The sequence below is a fragment of the Lagenorhynchus albirostris genome, chromosome 13 (genome assembly GCF_949774975.1).
Source record: "Lagenorhynchus albirostris chromosome 13, mLagAlb1.1, whole genome shotgun sequence".
NCBI classification, from domain to species: domain Eukaryota; kingdom Metazoa; phylum Chordata; class Mammalia; order Artiodactyla; family Delphinidae; genus Lagenorhynchus; species Lagenorhynchus albirostris.
This window is the reverse complement of record NC_083107.1, coordinates 87,088,002-87,106,136: the sequence shown is the minus strand read 5'-3', so window position 1 is coordinate 87,106,136 and position 18,135 is coordinate 87,088,002. Positions and strand designations below refer to the sequence as shown.

The following is an 18,135-nucleotide window of genomic DNA, read 5'->3' as shown; positions in this document are numbered from 1 at the left end:
TATGTATACACTGTAAAATGATTACCACAATCAAGTTAATCAACACACCCATCACCTCAGGTACCTTTTTAAATGTGTGTGTGTATGAGAGATTTACTGTCTTAGCAAATCCAAGTATACCATATGGTATTGTTAACTAGTCACCATGCTATGCATCTGCTTCTTCTGAAGTACCCTGTAGGAGGCCTGAATAAAGTGATATCACCTTCTTTAGACGGGAAATCATATATGCAAACGGCTGATAAATTTATAAAAAGATGTCCAGCCTCACCCTGCATCTTGGTCAAACCTTAGGATGGGATGCATCATAGCTGGCGGTCTCTCTGTCTTTGTAGAAGAAATGTCCTCTTGCCCTCGCCCTTTGTCTTGCGTGTGTCTGTGTGGGTTCGGGGGTGAATGCCAAGGGGGGTTAGCAGGAAGAGGGAAAGGACTGTGCTCCCAAACTCAAGCTAATTCGTGACTTTGTTCACAGAGAAGTCCTGGGGGAGGCCCAGCAGATTCACTGCTACTGACAACGAGCCCTGAACGCAGGCCCTTTGGAGGGCGAAGCTACATGGCCTTATGAAAAGACCCGTCACATTGTGTCACGATAACGTGGTGGCCAAGGGGCTGTAACTGAATGATCCAAGATTTCCAGAGCCTTTTAAAAAACATCATAAAGGGTGCAGCTTCTCTGGGGTATGATGGGGAGAAGAACCAGACAACCTTTCTATCCTTCCTTGTTTTGAATCCAACTTCTTTTTACATATCATCCTCTTGCTACCCAATAATCTCAATACAGGACTTGCCCATCAGACTTTAATAAACACACAAGAACAAAACATAAGACAAGCACTCATAACAGAAAGAGACAAACATCCCCATCTCAAAATAGGGCCATACTGGGGGTCAGGTCTTCAACACAGGAATCTGGGGACACTAACATTCAGTTGGCCCCCGGGTTCTAAAGTGTTAGGTTGAAGCATGTCGCATACCTGAATGGGGCACCCTGTTCATCATACAGACCCCCGGTACAGAGGACACCGTGGTGCTGGAGAAGGTCCATGTTTGGCTATAGAGGACGTGGGCTGAGAGGACAGAGGGTGGGATTCAAAAGCCTCAGCTGAGCAAGGACCCTCCTGGACCCAGGGATTCTGCCAGGGGGAATCCATAGCTCAGCACACCCCTTCCCTTTAACTGCCCTCTTTGAAAACAGACCTCTAGAGATATGTGCACCCCTATGTTCATAGCAGCATTATTTACAGCAGCCAAGACATGGAAGCAATCTAAGACAGATAAAAGATTCAAGGTAAACTGGCAAATACTGAAGATGGGTAAATCAGATTTCAACAGATAACAGGGGTCCCCCCAAAAAGAAAATCAAAGCAAAAAATAAAACAGAGCACTAGGCCACAATTCAAGGAAACTTTCTTGAAATGGTAGATTTGAAAATACACACAGAAAAAGCACACCACATACCTGCAAACACTGACCCAGGGCCACCAACACATGATACATTCTAATAAAACTGCTGACTTGAGAAAGAGGAAAAAGCCCTTTGGACATCTAAGCACAAAGAGTACGTGACGTGGAAAGAAAATAAGATTCATCAGGCTCTTCATGCATCACTTTATGCTGGAAGAAAACGGAATATTTAAGACACTCAAGGAAAGAAAACGTAGGCAAGGATTTCGTATTCTACAAAACTTCAAGTATAAAGGACACAAGCTGAATTCAACATACAGAAGCCCAGGGAGTATGGTTCCCAAGCTGACACTGACCTAAACACTGGTTATGAGCATTAAGTACATGGAAATAAGACTAAATGAGGGCAGCGGGGAGAGATTTTACTAAGTAACAGTTGACGGTGTGGCCCCAGTGCTGTTTTCGTTGTAATTAATGGTATATTAGGGTTAGTATCCACGTAGTACATGTTAAAGTAGAACAAGCAAGTGTGTAATTAGGAATATTCTGCTCCGTAGTCCCACAGCCTGAGAACCGGGATCTCAGTGTAGGAGACACAGCTGTAACATGGAAGAGGCTGAATGTCCTGGAATCCTGAGTTTGTTTTACGACTGTCAACATGAGCTCAGAAAACACTTTCTCTTTAAATGTGGGTGCGCACACGTGTGTATTTTTTAGCCCTAGAAACAACAACCAACCCTGTAGCAATGAGCACCAAGGATCTGAAATACCCCTTTTTCCCATTAAAAGAAACTACAGATCCTTAGAGAAAAAGCCAATTCCAGGTCTAGAGCAGGAAAGTACAAGATGGGTCTAGAACACCCTGACACATCAGACTGCAAGAAAGCTCTCTATGACCGTGTGCAGTCTGTGCGTGAGTGTGTCTGTGTGTGGTCAGTGTGTGTCTGTGCATGCATGTGTACATATGTGAATATCAAAAGAAATCAAGAGCCAACTTGAAGAGGCTTGCTCCTACAGGCCAAAGCCGCTGCAATTTGGGTTCAATGAAGAGGAAAATTGCAATGGACTGAAACCCATCTAACAGGCTTAAGTACATGAGTTCATGACATATACGTAGGTTTACATGTTATAAAAATACATAAATAAACCCCCCTAATTGGGCTACCTTTTTAGGATGACCGGGAGCCAATCTTAGCATTTATCCCGCCTTTTGTACGTGAATTCTACACTGGGCGCCAGCATCAGGTGAGGGGAAGTATCTTCTAAAACTGTTCCAGCCAATAAACGTAAGCAAAATGACAGCGTATCAGTATTCTAGGCCCTGAGCACTGGCAGCTGCCAACAACAAAAGGATGAAAACCGCTCTGCCTTCTGATGAAAGCACGTAACACATGTGCCCAAGGGGTGGAGCCTGACTGTGATCAAGCCTCTGATCCAGCCGCCAATTTGCAGGAAATCCCGAGGAGAGAGTAAAACGCTGGACAGCACCTCGAGACCGTGAGAGCGACAAAACTGACAGTGGGAAACGATGGGACAAATGGCTCAGGCTCTTCAACAGATAAACTGTAAGGAGAACAGAGATTGAGGCGGAACCTGTAAATTAAAGAAACTTAAGAAATATCAAGTTTAAAAAAAAAAAGAAATACCAAGTTAAAAAAAAGAGTAGACTAGACTAAAAACTGCCACAAAGAAAAGCAAGGAAGTCGGGACTAGTTCTGGAGGGAGGGAGGGGCTGTGACTGGAGGAGCACGTGAAGAGCCTTCTGGGCATCTGGCAAAGTTCTACTTCTTGACCTGGGTGGTAGTTACAAAGGTACTCACCTTATAATAACAATAATAATTCAATAAGCTATATATTTGTATCGTTTTCTGCATGTTTTTATGACAAAAAGGTAATAAAAGGTAAAAATAATCACGTCAAACTTTTTTTTTTAACTTGCATAGTGCTTTTAACAAAAATAGCCACCCCCACCCCGCCAATTTTAAAACATTTATTTACAATCTTGGTCTTTAGAAGTTATGACTGTTGCTACCTAACGGTCGGGCAGCCAGGGCTGCCCATGTGCAGGCGGCCCTATCACAGTGCCCGGCCAGGTAAGACCAGCCCACCTTCCCTCTGCCAAGGCGTGGGCCCTGGCAGGACTGTGCCCAGCAAGGGAGCCGTGCCTTCCTCCAATCTGCCCGTAGGCACAAACCCACCTAAAAATCATGACTCAGTGTTGCCAACTGTAGGGTAAATGAACTCTTAGAATACTTCTAGGCTTCTTGCCTGCATTTTTAAACCAATGTTTTACTCATTCTTATTAAATCAAAGCCCTAACACTTTTGTCTAGACTGCAATAAAACTAATGAGAACAGTATCAAGCCCAATAAAGCATACTTCTAACAAAACCTCAAATAATTCTCAAGTCTCAAAGGATGTTCAGTTTATGATACATCTAACCACCTTTAAGGCACACGCCATGGACCACTACCCTGCTTTTCCGATTTATTCTGAAAGCTGTGTCTGCCCATCGACTGCAGTGGTCCAGCCTATAGTTTTATTTTTCACACCAGTAAGTAAAGGTGACAAACAGCCACTGGCTCAGGTTGTTCCAAGGATTAAAGGACCTGGTCAGTCTTCAGGTTGCTTCGCGCCTTGTCTTGCTAATCTGTCAGCTTCTTCGTTGCCTATAAATCCCGAATGGCCAGGAACATGCATCTGTTAAATAAAACGTTTCCTTTTATTTTTACTAATTTTTTACACAAGCAACACATGACTACATCCTCACTGTAAAACACGTCAACCGTTCAGAGAAGACGAGTGTGAAGGCTCCCTTCACAGCTCCTCAGCACGACGCACTTGTGCGCTGGGTACACCGACAGAAACCCCGTTTTGTTTCTCCACAGATTGATTTTACTGTTGTATTGCCTTTTTCCCACTTAACGGTGGGACCTGGCAAGCTTTCTGGACAGAGGTGTGTGGATGGATCTGTATACAACATACACACACACCTGATTCTCCCTCAGTGCTGTTACAAAGGGATGCGCTCATGTGATTTCACCACTGTTTGCACTTATATTGCTGAAAGGCAAGTTTTGGTTTTTTGTTTGTTTGTTTGCTTTTTTTTGCTACACAGCATGGCCTGTGGGATCTTAGTTCCCCGACCAGGGATCGAACTCATGCCCTTGGCAGTGAAAGGGAGGAGTCCTAACCTCTGAACAACCAGGGAATTCCCTGAAAGGCATGTTTAAATGTCATGTTGCCAAATGGTCATCAGGGGTCCTGGGCTGGGAGAGGATGGTAGGGTTAAGAAAATGGTTGTCGTTTAACTTGCTCTGTATTGTTTGAAAAGGTAATTTTAATAAAAGTGACCTAGTGTAAGAAAAATACGTCCATTTTGGGGAAAAAAATCATGTTACTAAGGTCTAATCACACAACTATATTTTTAAGAGGATACATCATAAATTAGCCTGAACTGACATTATAGCTGCTTCCAAAGAAACCAGGAGGCTGACGATCACAGGTCACTCTAACAGTGCGAAGTATGGCGGCTGGGTGAGGACGACGCAGAGAGCCTGGAGCCCCTCAGTCTCAGTGCTGGGACCCAGCGCTCCGCACGGAGGACCCGCCTGTTAGAGCAGCATTACTCAGATGATGGTCAAAAGACTCCACTGTGCTCTAACACACGCTACCACAGCAACTCCATGGACCCTGCTATTTTAACTGAAGTCATCAAATCACTCACAGAAACCATTAAACTGTCTAGCTAGTTTATTTCACTTGGTCATAACGGCCACAAGCGGTGACCACCTAAGACAACACTCACCCACTGAATGTCCATGCCTTGGACAAGCCTGTCCAGCACCATGAAGTCCTCTTTGTTGATCACCTCCTTCCCTGTGCTGGTCCTCCATCCACTCTTCTTCCAGCTGTGCACCCAATTAGTGATGCCTACAAGGAACACTCACAGATCAGTATTCTCGAACGTTCTGGTATTCTTTCCTCCCTAGACTCCCCTCTGACCATTGCTCCACGTGTACCTGAGGGGCTTTCTGGACTTTTCCTTTCCTTACTGGGGCCATGCTCTGGCTCACCCCATCCCTTTACTCTCACGCATGTCTGCCCTGAGGCCGTCGGGCTGAGGCACTGCCCCCTCCAGCCTCATCAGCGCCCCCCAGGCGCCCACCCCACGGGTCCTACACAGGGTACCCCCAGAGGGAACACACATCTTCTACCTCACGGCCACGCCCTCGGCGCCTGGCAAAGCATGCCTCCGCAGCACATACCGGAGCAGCACGGGCTTCCCTGGCACCAGCCACACCCAACGCAGCCCCTTCACCGTCTCAGTCCTGCCCTGATGCCGCACCTCTTCCAGGGGAAGGAAAGACCTATTTCCCTTCATATGTACTCGAGAAACCATAGAAGAAGTCAAACGTAAACGCTTACCATTGATAGTAAACATGCTGTCTGTGTAGAGAACCAACTTACTGATGTTCTGAGCCTTTGCCTGTTCGATGGCTTTGCAGGCTGCCTTGAAGATACAAATCAGTTGTCATGCTGCAGAAATTGTTCAACTTTCGACACTGATGTTCAAAATTACCAAAAAATTTAAAATCTAAATTCCTTTTCCTGTGCTAACCGTAATAATATTGTCTATGTGAAATAATGCTACACCTACAATTCTCCTGTTTAGACACCTATTTGAAACAAGTTTTATAATTTTTCTAGAAAACTCCTGCTCTTCAGAACTGCTACTAGCCCCAAACTAAGTTTCTTCTGGACTCTGAGTATCTTATACACACAGAGGGTAGAAAGTACATTGATACCATTCTAGTCAATGGTAAAGAATGATAAATTTACATTTTTAGTGGAAAAATACCTCTGATAACTTACATGAATCTCTGCTCTTTGGTTTGTTTGTCGCCCAGGAAGTCTAATTCCTACATTTCTGGTTTCAAAACAGTACAAAAGAAAATAAAATTATAAGCTAATTCTCAAAGTGATTCCTTAAGTCTCTTAATTGAAAACAGGCTTGTATACTTTTTTATTTGAAATAGGAAATCATACAAAAATCAAACCAACAATACACACAGTCTATTGAAAAGTGCCATGGTGTGGTCTTGCAAGAGAACTCTGGACCAGAAGGCAAAAGCCAGGTTTCATTTCTGGACCTGAAATACACTAGCATGTGGTCCTGGGCAGGCACTAAACCCGCGGACACTCATGCCACCCGAGCTTGCCACCCCTGGAGGGTTCCAGGCTAAGTGAGACATCGAAGTGAAGGCAGAAGGACTTACAGGCCAGGAGGCTCAAGAAGCTGACCTTGCTGACCGTGCTCACGCCCAGGGCTGCTCAGGCGCCTGGACACTGGGGAGTGGCTACTTCACAGGGGTCCAAGCCCTCTTTCACACTGAATTCTGGGGCTGTCAGTTACTACTCAAGTTCTTGCATATTTGGGGGCAGGTATATTTGAATGATCTCACGTCATATCACCTTGACTTTGTGCCTTTTGAAAAACACGGGTCACCTCTAAGCTCACTCATCTTCAAGACTCGCAGGGGCATGCAGGGTTCCCAGTATGGTGACCTGCCCCTCGTGCATCCTTGCCAAAGCCACCTCCCAGGGACGTGGGACTCTTCCACTACCCCTGCCAACGCTACCAAATAATCAAACAGTAAGCGGATCCTGCCTCAGTCTTTCCCAAGTTTTGGAATATGATTCGGTTAACTGTGAAGCTTAATAAAAGCCAGCTTTTCTGGTTTACTTACAAAGGATGGCCTGGCCCCCAGTATACACCGATTCCTGCTCGAGCCCTCCTCCGCCCATTACTGGAGCAGCAGCCATCCGTGTAGACGACGACAGAGTGCCCTGTAAGCGGGAAACGTAGTGAGCGCCACTGGATCGCCGTTACTGAGAGCTGAAATTCACCTAAACACTTACTACGATTGAGTTAGCGTTTTAAACTGAGAGAGCGCCTATGCTCTGGAAGCTTTCCGCGCAGGACACATTACCAGCGCCTTATATGGGGGCACTTGACGCTTTTTGCTTGGAATCCACTATTTCGGTTCTGCTTGCCGGGGGGAATTAAAGGTGAAGGCAATCGCCCTGTAAACCCAGACCCCGCTGCTGTTTACATTCCCCTGTTACAGAGGCCAGCGAACAAAGCCACTGCCCCTCTCTTCACGTGCGTGTTGTGGGCAGTGCGGGGAGGCCACGTTCACCCCCAGGAGCTGCCCTTGCAGACAACAGTGCCTTGATGATGACCTGCCTGCCGGAAGGTCAAGTCCTCCGACAAATGTTGGCCTAATTTTTTTTCTTGGTCCTTTTGCAACTAGTGAACTGTGGTCCCGCCTTTGCTTCTTCCCATCAAGACAGAGAGTCTGATCAACACACCAACGCGGTAAAGAGCAAAGGCAGAGGAGGAGTGACACGAGGCCATCCTCAGGCTGCTGGCGAGCAGCAGAGCGCCCAGCAGGGCGGACGAGAACTCGGGTTGCCGGGTGTCAGCGAGCAGGGCTGTGGAGCAAACAGAGGCCGTGCTCCGGGAGGTACGTGTTAAAAGGAGGGCAGACTGAACAGGCAGAGGCAAAGCGGGAAGGCGGTGAGATGTCAGCGGAGCACATCCCCAACCGGAGTGGGGCTGGGGGTCCGAGAACGCGGGCGCTGGGCAGGGCTCCTCCGTTCAACTCAACGTGATGCCCAACACGACCCCTTCCTGGTCCCTGACTCCGTGTGACTGCCAGTGCCCATCAGGCACTGCGTCCGGTGCCCTGGTGCTTCAGGCAACTGTTAGTACATTGGAAACGGCTCATCTCCCAGTCGCCCCACCAACATCTGCTTCAATTACTATCAGTAAATAATCAGATCAAGAACATTTGGTTTTGCTTTTCACATAACTGCAAAAATTGATTTATACAGTTTTCATACAGTTTGACCAAACATTTTCTACTGGTTTCCCTTGAAAAACTTAGAACCTACAAATACACTGACTTATATAAAAAATGCTATTTATTTTTATCTTCTATTCATACATGTAGAAGACAAAAAGGAGACTCACGTACCATTAAGTTACTTAATATAAACACTGGATTCCTGGAGCTAAAGGCAGAGGAGAAATTCACAATTATCGTGTTTCTCAGGATAAGGTAGGATCACTTCTGTTTTGCAAAGATTACATGTAAAAGGTTAAGATGCTGGTGCCAACCAATTATATAAAGGAGTTCTGTCCAGGGCCTTTCTTATTTGAAGAGCTGAAGTTTTTGCATTTTCTTAGTGACCAGAAATACTGTGTGTACAGGGAACACTGGTGTTTACAGAGATCAAAGCGTTTTTCATGCATAGCCTATATAATGATTTTCCTATGAATGTCCAAAATTCTAATAATTCTACACCATTAGATCAATTATAAAATAGTGACCTTAGGACTCCCCTCGTGGACCAGCGGTAAAGAATCCGCCTTCTAATGCAGGGGATGTGGGTTCGATCCCTGGTCGCGGAACTGGGATCCCACATGCCTTGGGGCAACTGAGCCCACACCACAACTACTGAGCTCGCGCGCTTCAACTAGAGAGCCCGCGTGCCACAAACTACAGAGCCCACGCGCTCTGGAGCCTGCACACCACAACTAGAGAAGGGAAAACCTGCATGCCACAACTAGAGAGAAGCCCACGTGCCACAACGAAAGATCCCACATGCCACAACGAAGACCCAACACAACCAAATAAATAAATATGTAAAAAGAAAGGGGGAAAAAAAGAATGTTATACATCAGTTCAAATTTCCCTCATTAAGAAAGTAGGAAAAGTTTTTACACATGAATATACTTATACGATTACTGTATTAAAAATTTAAAAGTCCAAGAAAGACATACCCATATAAGAAAACGTGTCTTTGCTCACTGAAGGCAGCGGTTCTGCGCTCTGTTTCATGTGCTTTGCACACGGCTCTGTGGTTTCACCTTCACCTTCGTCCAAGGGCTCATGAAGTCGCTTGTTTGCCTTCACTTGTGATTCCTGTACATGTTTATTTTTCTGTCCTGAAAGGTAGAGTCTACTCAAAAGCCAGAAACAATGGACACAACATGAAATGACTGAGAATCCAGAACTTCACTAAGTCAGGCTTAAATACCCCCTGTATGTGGCTCTATAGAGGGAAAGACTTAAGACAGGCCACACCACCTCATACACTGACATTCTGGGAAATTAAATTTTCCATAATAAGCTCAGTGAGGGCAATACGAAGACTAGAGCAAAGCTGCTGTTAAAAAAGAAATCTGGTTTCGATGGAGACAGAACAGATACCAAGGGTGCTGAACCCTCTAGCGCTCACAGACAGTTTGAAAATCTGAGGGGCTCTTTCCCCAGAGAAAACAAGGGTCCAAATTTCTTATCTAAGGTGAGAACAGATAATGGGACTTATTAAAAAAGGGAAATAGAAACCAAAAGGTAACGGGATTGGGTCCCTGCAGGGACAGCACTGCTGGAGACCTTCCCTCCAGTGGCCCAGGCTGGGTGTAGCTGACAGTAATCTCCAAGGGATTCTCACACCCACTCAGGTGTGTCTCACTCACTCTTTCATACAATTATGGCAGCTGACGCAGAAGATGAATTAGACCAGGATTCAAAAAACTAGTTTCAATTTGAACTTTACCTTTTATCAGTTGTGAACTCGGTCAACTGACTTAACCCCCCTCAGCTGCTATAAAATGGGCCCAGCACTAGGTGATCTGAAACAGCTTTTCCTACACTACCCTTTTATAGAGTGGAACTAGAAACACACAAGGAGCAACTCATTGTATGTCCAAAATAACAACCTCAACACTGCGGAGTGCACTTTTTGCTCTAAACCCCTAAACCAGGGGTGGAGAGATGGTGCTCCAGCATTTATCGAGCACCAACTAGACAGGCATAAGCTGGAACTTCTACTGAGCCTGGCATAGCTTCTCAACCCACACCTCTCCGAAGAATGCTAAGGTTAGCCAGGCAGAGCTCGAGGGGAGCGCCACCATGTCCAGAGCAATGCTGACATGTCCGCTCTGCTGTACTGGTGTTACCTCACACTGACCTTGAAAATACTCCTGCAGGTGCTCTGCAGAAGTACCCCCAGAGGTACAGGCTGAAGTACAATTTTGCAGAATTTTAATATTGATATAAATAATCGGTTTTATTTACTATAACAGAGAAAGTTAAATTGAAATGAAAGTTGTTGAAAAACAGATATGACTCTGAAGGAAAAGGATACTATGGTTGTCAGATAATTTTTCCTTCACAAAATTGTGGTTTTTCTTTAAGTAAATTAACCTAAAATCAACTTATATAAACCACAATAACTAGCAAATAGCTCAGTAATCCCCAAATAAGGATACATGTAATATTAAGAGAAAAACTGGGAAAGAGGTTAACAGGTTTGCTCTGGTACGGCTCTCAAACATTCACGATGTTAATCCCGTTTATATACATTATGTAAGTCACTAACTGGAGGTCTCTGTAAAGTTTTAAGAAAAGCAGATTCACAGATATAAAAAACTATCTTGCCTTAAGACTTGGAGAACTTAATAAACAGAAACATACTGATACTGGAAGAACTGAGATATGAATAAATTACTCATTGGTTAAAACGAAAAAACCCGTGAAAAGAAGTATTAAGAACCCAACCAAGACAAGAGTCATACTTGCACACTAGCTTTCTATCCCAAGCCGATTTCTCACCTGGGTAGAAAACGGAACTGTCACATCACACCCCCTTTAAAAGCTGCTGGGAAACGGAGGGTGAAGCAGCCGCACAGGGAGTGAGTGTCTCGTCTGCCTCGGAAACTTGCCTTTCAAGGAAGATTCCTAGTGTGATCTGCCTCTCCCTGAATCCTGCTTTGTCCAGAAGTGTCATGACACCCCAGAGGAGCACCTGTTCAATGCTCGAGCATCTCAGTGGGCTCGAGAGACTGTTCAAAAGAAGCTGATTTAAAATATCCTCCTCTCGGGCTTCCCTGGTGGCGCAGTGGTTGAGAGTCCGCCTGCCAATGCAGGGGACACGGGTTCGTGCCCGGGTCCGGGAAGATCCCACATGCCGCAGAGCGGCTGGGCCCGTGAGCAATGGCCGCTGAGCCTGTGCGTCCGGAGCCTGTGCTCCGCAGCGGGAGAGGCCGCAACAGTGAGAGGCCCACATACCGTATTAAAAAAAAAAAATCCTCCTCTCAGTCTTTATCCACTGTAGTAAAAAACGTCTGTGAGTAAAGTTAATGAAAAACACTTCTTCAAGGTAGGCTACATTTTAAACCTTTGTGCTCTAAGGCAGCCAGCCTCAGTCTTGCCTACCTGATGTCCCTTATATTGGGCCCTAAACTTCAATTAAGTCTACTTCCAGTAACATGTGAAACTGGAGGAAATTCCGATTGTGTGACTCTATCCTAGGTAAAAATGAAACACCATACAGGTGCATGCTGTGAAAAGAACTACACTCATCATTTTACAACTAGAGCCCATTCAATCCAATAACAAGAATAAGTATTTTTAAAAGATGGAACTAAGTACAGCGAGGACACTGAATGGAACAGGAGATCTGCGTCCTGGCTTGTCTCCAATACTTTACCAACAGGAGTCACTAGGCTAAACTGCTTTCAGCCTGTTTCCTAATCTGTAAAATGGAAAAATGGAGACAATCATACTCTTCTCTATCTGCTTAGAGAGCAGCTATATAGATCAAGTGACACTTGGGATATGAAAGGCTTTGAATAGGTTAAAATGTTACAATGATGTGAGTTGTGACCACCTTCTGAACCATCAGGGTTTGCGGAGCTTCTGACGAAGGCCCAGGCTTCCTCTTCTGTGGCAAACTTCTTAAACCTGGCTGCAGGAAACCGGTCCACCTGGGCTCTGCATTCATCCCTGAAACAAAGTGCAGTGTTAAGCTCCTCCCTCCCTGTCACCCTATTTTTTCACGGATCCTTGTCTTAGGCTGGGAACAGTGTGACAAGGGCTGGGGCTGTCAGCTCCTTGGGGGCAAAGGGTCACACCTTACAGTTTGTAGTCTTATCTTGCACGTCCAACCCTTCACCCTGTGTCATGCTATAGGTGCCAGCCAGACAATACACCTGCACCATAGGGCTTTCCTCAAAGCATACTAGAATTTGGGGGTCTTCAATCATTTCATTACAACAGAAGGGCCAGCTTCTGAGATGCTTCTTCCTCAGTAGCCTAGCTGCACAGGGAAACACTATGCACTCACGTACACACACAAAGACTGATAATAAACCTTGATATCATACAGTGGGAAGAGTCCTAGTTATGGAGTCGTAACACCTGGGTTCAAGTCCTACATCTGTCACTTACTGGCCCCAAGAATTTCTTGACCACGGTAACTACACCCAAAAATGAGAATAATCCCACCTACCTCAAAGGGCTGTTATAGGGATACAAACATTAGTTTACAAGAATTTCTCTTTTCAGGACTTCCCTGGTGGTGCAGTGGTTAAGAATCCGCCTGCCAATGCAGGGGACACACATTCAAGCCCTGGTCCGAGAAGATCCCACATGCCGCGGAGCAACTAAGCATGTGCGCCACAACTACTGAGGCTGCGAGCCACAACTACTGAGCCCGTGCACCTAGAGCCCATGCTCCGCAACGAAGAGCCACCGCAATGAGAAGCCCGCGTGCAGCAACGAAGGGCCAAAGCAGCCAAAATAAATTAATTAATTTTAAAAAACTTCCCTTTTTAAAAACACCCGTAAGATTAGATTAGGCATTGAGTTCCACCACGTGTAACCCTGTGGAAACTCTTTCATCGTAACAGATGTGAAAAAGTATTAAGTAGAGGCCTCTGGCCACCCCAGACTGTAAGTGGCGTTTCTGACACTCCCAGCAAAAACGAAGCGGAGTCGAGGCCCCCCATGTCGCGGCCCCCGCGCGCCGACTCCAGGCCGAGGGCCGTGCGCTCCGGGGGTGGCAGCCGCCTCCCCGCCGCGGAGCCGCCCACCGCCGCCCTAAACCCGCTCCCGGGGAGGCGCGGCTCCCTCACCAGGTCAGGAAGACCCCGGCCTTGCGGCCCCTCCTCACGGCATAAAACATGGCGAGCCCGCGGCAGCTGCGGCCACCGCAACGCAAGGCAGCCAAAGCCACTCTGTGCGCCAGGCCCAGAAGCCTGGTCATCGCTCACTGCCGTTCACCGGCACCCACGCCTCATCCCGGCCACAACCCGTCATCACACATGCCGGACTTCCGGCGGCGGCGCAGGGAGATGACGCAACTAGGGGGCGGGACCAGGGGCTGGGCCCAGACTCGCGCTTTTCTGACTCGTCAATTTCCTGGAAGTCAGTGAGACTGTGGGATCTGGGCCGAGGTCAAGGGGGCGGGGCCTAAGGAGGGGCAGAGGCGGGGATAGGGGCGCCTGGGCGGGGCCCAGGGTGGGGCGGGGTCTGGGCGGTGGGGCGGGGTCTGGGCGGTGCGGGCGGGGTCTGGGCGGTGCGGGCGGGGTCTGGGCGGTGCGGGCGGGACCGGTCGGGCTGGGTGGGAAAGCGGTCCTGCTCTCGCCCTGTCTCCGCCGCCTGCAGCAGCTCGGGTGGCTCCCCGCGCTCGGTGGGCGCTGCAGGCTCTGTGCGGTGGGCATCTGGCTCCCGGCCACGGGCCCCTACGTCGGCCTCCCGTGGTTCTGGGGCGCTCCCGCGGTGCGGGGTGCACTCAGGACTGGCCAAGCACTCGGATGGGCTGGCTTACTGGCTCACTGTTGTCGTGGCCGGAAAGACATTGGGGTTCATAAAGGGAAAAGAGGGTGGGTGCCGCTGAGGGAGAGGGTGAAGGGGGTGTGAGCGCTGCATACCGCCGCCGCCTCGGTGCTCCGCTCAAGGGGGTGGCCCTTTTCCCCACCCCACCCAGGCCGGTGTGTAACCAGTAGGATGTCCAATACTTAACGCACTATGACCCAAGGGGAAAATTTAGTTAGAAAGACAATGTCTTAGAATTCTGCCCAGTATTTCACATTTTGCTCTGTAAGCAAACCGACTTCCAAGTCCTCTCCATTGACAAGTCTTGCTTTTCAAATTAACTTTACTTAATTTTCTTGAAGTCTTCAGTTCCACAAACGTTATCAAACACGCACTGTGTGCTACCCAAGCCCCGGGGGATGCAGAATTGACTAAGGCAGTCTGAGCACCAAGGAATCCCGTGAGAACAAACAGAGGACATCAGCAAAGTGTGTGCCAGGCAGGGGAGAGTGAACACCCTTGCCTGGAGGGCCAGGGAACACAATAGTGCCTGAGTAAGGCTTTGAAGGATAAAAGGAGAGTTCATTCAGGTGAGTTAGGCAGAGAGAAGGAAGTAGGATATTTCAGGAAGAAGGAACAGCAAAGGTGTGGTCAGTGTGTTCTTGCCTGTGAACTCAAGGAACATCCATTTTAAAGATTTCAACTTTCCTTATTTAAATTTAAATTGGCTCTAGTCCATTCCTCAACCCTATCTTTATTGCACTTCAAGGTAGCTTCTTTCAAAAAAGGTGTCCTTAAAAATCAATTAATGACAGATCATCTCATCTCTTCTGTAGATATATGATGAAAGCTAGGGATGCCCCGGTGACTGCTCTCAGAATGACCGCAGCCCCTCTTTTCACGGTCATTCACTCCCCCTCTGCCCAGGGCCTCTGGAGCTCCTGTAGCCTCTGGATGAGCACAGGCCAAGCCTTGGAAATTTTCTTTCTGGACCTACTTTTCTTTAGAAGCATCTCTAGCTCATGTTCTCCTGGTGACACAGGTTAAGTTACGGACACAGATGGCACCTGGAAGCACTGATTTCTGATTAGGAAGCTGAAGTGGAAGTAAGTCAGGGTAGTGGGCCAAAAGCAAACATCTTCACTTCAAAGCTCTGAAAGAATTGGGATCCTCAGCCAGATATGAAACAATGACAGTTGTGTAGGGTATAGACACAGCTGTCAACTGCAGTATTCTCTGGGGGAGGAGAGAGGCTGGGCCCATGGAAAAGTGCTGCCTGACCCTATCCCGCTGACCTTGGGGTCAGACCTACTTAGGACTTGCTTTTTCATGTAAATTAGCTGGCTGTGGTCCTTTATTTAATTAATTTTATTATTTTTTTTTTGGCCCCACTGCACGGCATGCAGGATCTTAGTTCCCCAACCAGGAATTGAACCCGTGCCCCCTGCAGGGGCAGCACAGAGTCTTAACCACTGGACCACCAGGGAAGTCCCTGTGGTCCCTTATCACAGAATACTCACAGTCCCTACAAAGTTGTAGTTTGGAATTATCTGAGTATGTTCAGACAATCATCCATGCGGCTTTCTACAATTACAAAACTGTTTCTTCTGGCATTTCATTGACTGATTACTCATCTGAAAATGTTTTCTATCTTTATCTCTGGCTCGCAGTGTGTGATCTTACTTATCCTGGGCAAAAACTGGCCCATTCTCCATAAGGTACTGAGCTCTGGACCAGAGTCAGAAGATACCTACCATGGGATATGTGCCCTCAGTCACATCCTTAGCCCTTGGAGACTTAGTTCCATCAACTGGAAAATGGGAATGACGGGAATGAAAATTCCCACTGCAAAAGGGTTTTCTTTAAATTGAGATATTAGGTGAAATAATAAATTTTGCAAAGTGGATAATTTACTGCCTGGCATATAACATACTCATATAGAAATAGCTATTGTCATTTTCCACTGTAATCTGTACATGAGGGGTAACGGAACCATCTGCTGTTTCTCAGGGCCCACTGAAAAACTCCATAGGCATTTACTGAGTGCCAACAATATACCAGGTGCTCTTCTAGACCTGGCCACATGTGGCTCCTGAGCATGTGAAAGGGGACTAATCCAAATTCCACTGGATTTTGAAGCTGTGAAAAATAAAAAGAAGGTAAAAGTCATTAATTTTTCATATTGATTCATATTGATTGCATGTTGAGCTGATAATATTTTGACTATCTTGGGTTAAACAAATATATTTAAAATTATGTTTTGTTTCATTTTACTTTTTATTTTTTTTTGTTTTACTTTTTAAATGTGACAGCTAGAAAAGTTTAAATTGCTCTTGAGACTTGAGTTCGTGAAGGGCACTGTTGTAGACACGGGTGAGATGACATGGAGCTTCTGCTCTAGGGAGGGGAATGAATTACGAGACACATGAGACAGGTACTTGACCATTGTTGTAAGGGATAAAAAGAAATAACCTGGGCAATAGGAAAGAGGAGTATGCGGGTAAGAGATGTGGAAGAAAGTGCGTTACAACAGTAGTGGGGTTTTGTCGACCAGTCATCACAGGACGTGGTGTCGTTTTGCTTTGTTGACATCAGTCGTAATGTGGTAGGGAGCCCTCTTCCTCAAGTGGTCAATCACGAAAAAGCTTTTAAAAGGTATCAATTCTCGATGTAATCAGAAGGGACTTAAGAAGTTGTGACACACTTTTGCAAAGTAGTTGCACCAATTTTTACTTTCAGCAGGAAATTCTCAGAGAGCCTGCAGAGCCCTACTCTCTCCATAACTGACTTTTTCAGACTTCTAATTTATGAAAGTGGGTGTCAACGGTGTCTCACTGTGGTCTTCATGTACATTTCTCTGATCACCAGTGACAATGGACATTTCATCAAAAGCGTTTCCTCACCTGGGTTCTTTTTGTGACGTGCCTGCTCAATAAATCCCAGCTGCTGCTGCCGCTGCTGACCGGGGACCACACTTTTTTTTTTTAACTTAATTTAATTTATTTATTTTTGGCTGCGTTGGGTCTTCCTTGCTGAGTGTGGCCTTTCTCTAGTTGCGGCGAGCGGGGGCTACTCTGTGGCAGTGCTCGGGCTTCTCACTGCGGTGGCTTCTCTTGTTGCAGAGCACGGGCTCTAGATGCGTGGGCTTCATTAGTTGCAGCACGCCGGCTCAGTAGTTGTGGTGCACCGGCTTAGTTGCTCCGTGGCATGTGGGATCTTCCCAGACCAGGGCTCGAACCTGTGTCCCCTGCATTGGCAGGTGCATTCTTAACCACTGCGCCACCAGGGAAGCCCCAGGGACCACACTTTGAGAACCACTGCCCATAAAAAAGATTCCCCTGTATGTTTCACCAAGAGTTTTAAAGTTTTGTTTTTGACCTTTATGTCCTTGACATCACCTCTGAAAGTTAAACATTTTTATATGTTGTTATCTCACCACACTTGGAATTTCCTGGGTGATAGGGACGTCTTTTGTTCTAAGCAGACAACTCTTGGTGGGTTCCTTGCTGGCTTCAAGTCACCAGAAAGACCAAGCCGTGGTCAGAGGGTTGGAACTTTCAACTTCATCCTCTGTCCTCTGGGGAGGGGAGGGGGCTGGAGACTGAGGTAATAATCAGTCATGCCCACATGAGGAAGCCTCCATCAAATACTTAAACGATGGCGTTCAGAGAGCTGTCAGGTTATTGAACACGTGGAGGTGCTGGGAGGGTGGTGTGCCCAGAGAGGGCATGAAAATTCTGTATTTTATTTTTTATATGGTAAATATCAATAGACATAACCCACATAAATAAAAATTCTTCAAGGTCTTCAATCATTTTAAAAAGTGCAGAGTCCTGGGGCCAAAATCTTAAGAACTGCTGACCTAGCAAAAATTATAGATCAACATAGGAACACATGTATCATCATATATTCAAACTATGTGCTTGTAACTCCAATTTACATTTTCCTGCAAATTATATTTTTTGAATAAAAATTTCTACCAGTCTATATATCATGTTTCTGTAAAACATGGTAGGGTTTCCCAAAATGTTTGATTTTGAATAGATAACTCTCTGAA

The 18,135-nt window shown here is 46.4% G+C and overlaps 1 protein-coding gene across 7 annotated transcripts; it reads right to left on the bottom strand.

Moving 5' to 3' along the window:
* Nucleotides 1–784: 784 nt before the first annotated feature.
* On the bottom strand, nt 785–13,598 carry RNASEH1 (ribonuclease H1). Of its 7 annotated transcripts, XR_009544023.1 has the most exons (10): nt 13,397–13,598; nt 12,151–12,266; nt 9,257–9,421; nt 7,155–7,254; nt 6,280–6,334; nt 5,833–5,917; nt 5,213–5,337; nt 4,014–4,104; nt 2,570–2,967; nt 785–1,614 (listed from the first exon to the last, which is right to left on the bottom strand). XR_009544023.1 is itself a non-coding variant. In XM_060168721.1 (9 exons), exons 1-8 carry the CDS (start codon nt 13,525–13,527, stop codon nt 4,018–4,020), a joined length of 864 nt encoding a protein of 287 aa, XP_060024704.1. In that variant the 5' UTR covers nt 13,528–13,598; the 3' UTR covers nt 785–2,967; nt 4,014–4,017. The 7 variants fall into 7 exon arrangements, 4 of the variants coding, with proteins under 4 accessions (XP_060024704.1, XP_060024705.1, XP_060024706.1 ...); XM_060168721.1 differs by having other exon boundaries at nt 785–2,967; XM_060168722.1 differs by lacking the exon at nt 2,570–2,967.
* Nucleotides 13,599–18,135: the final 4,537 nt, after the last annotated feature.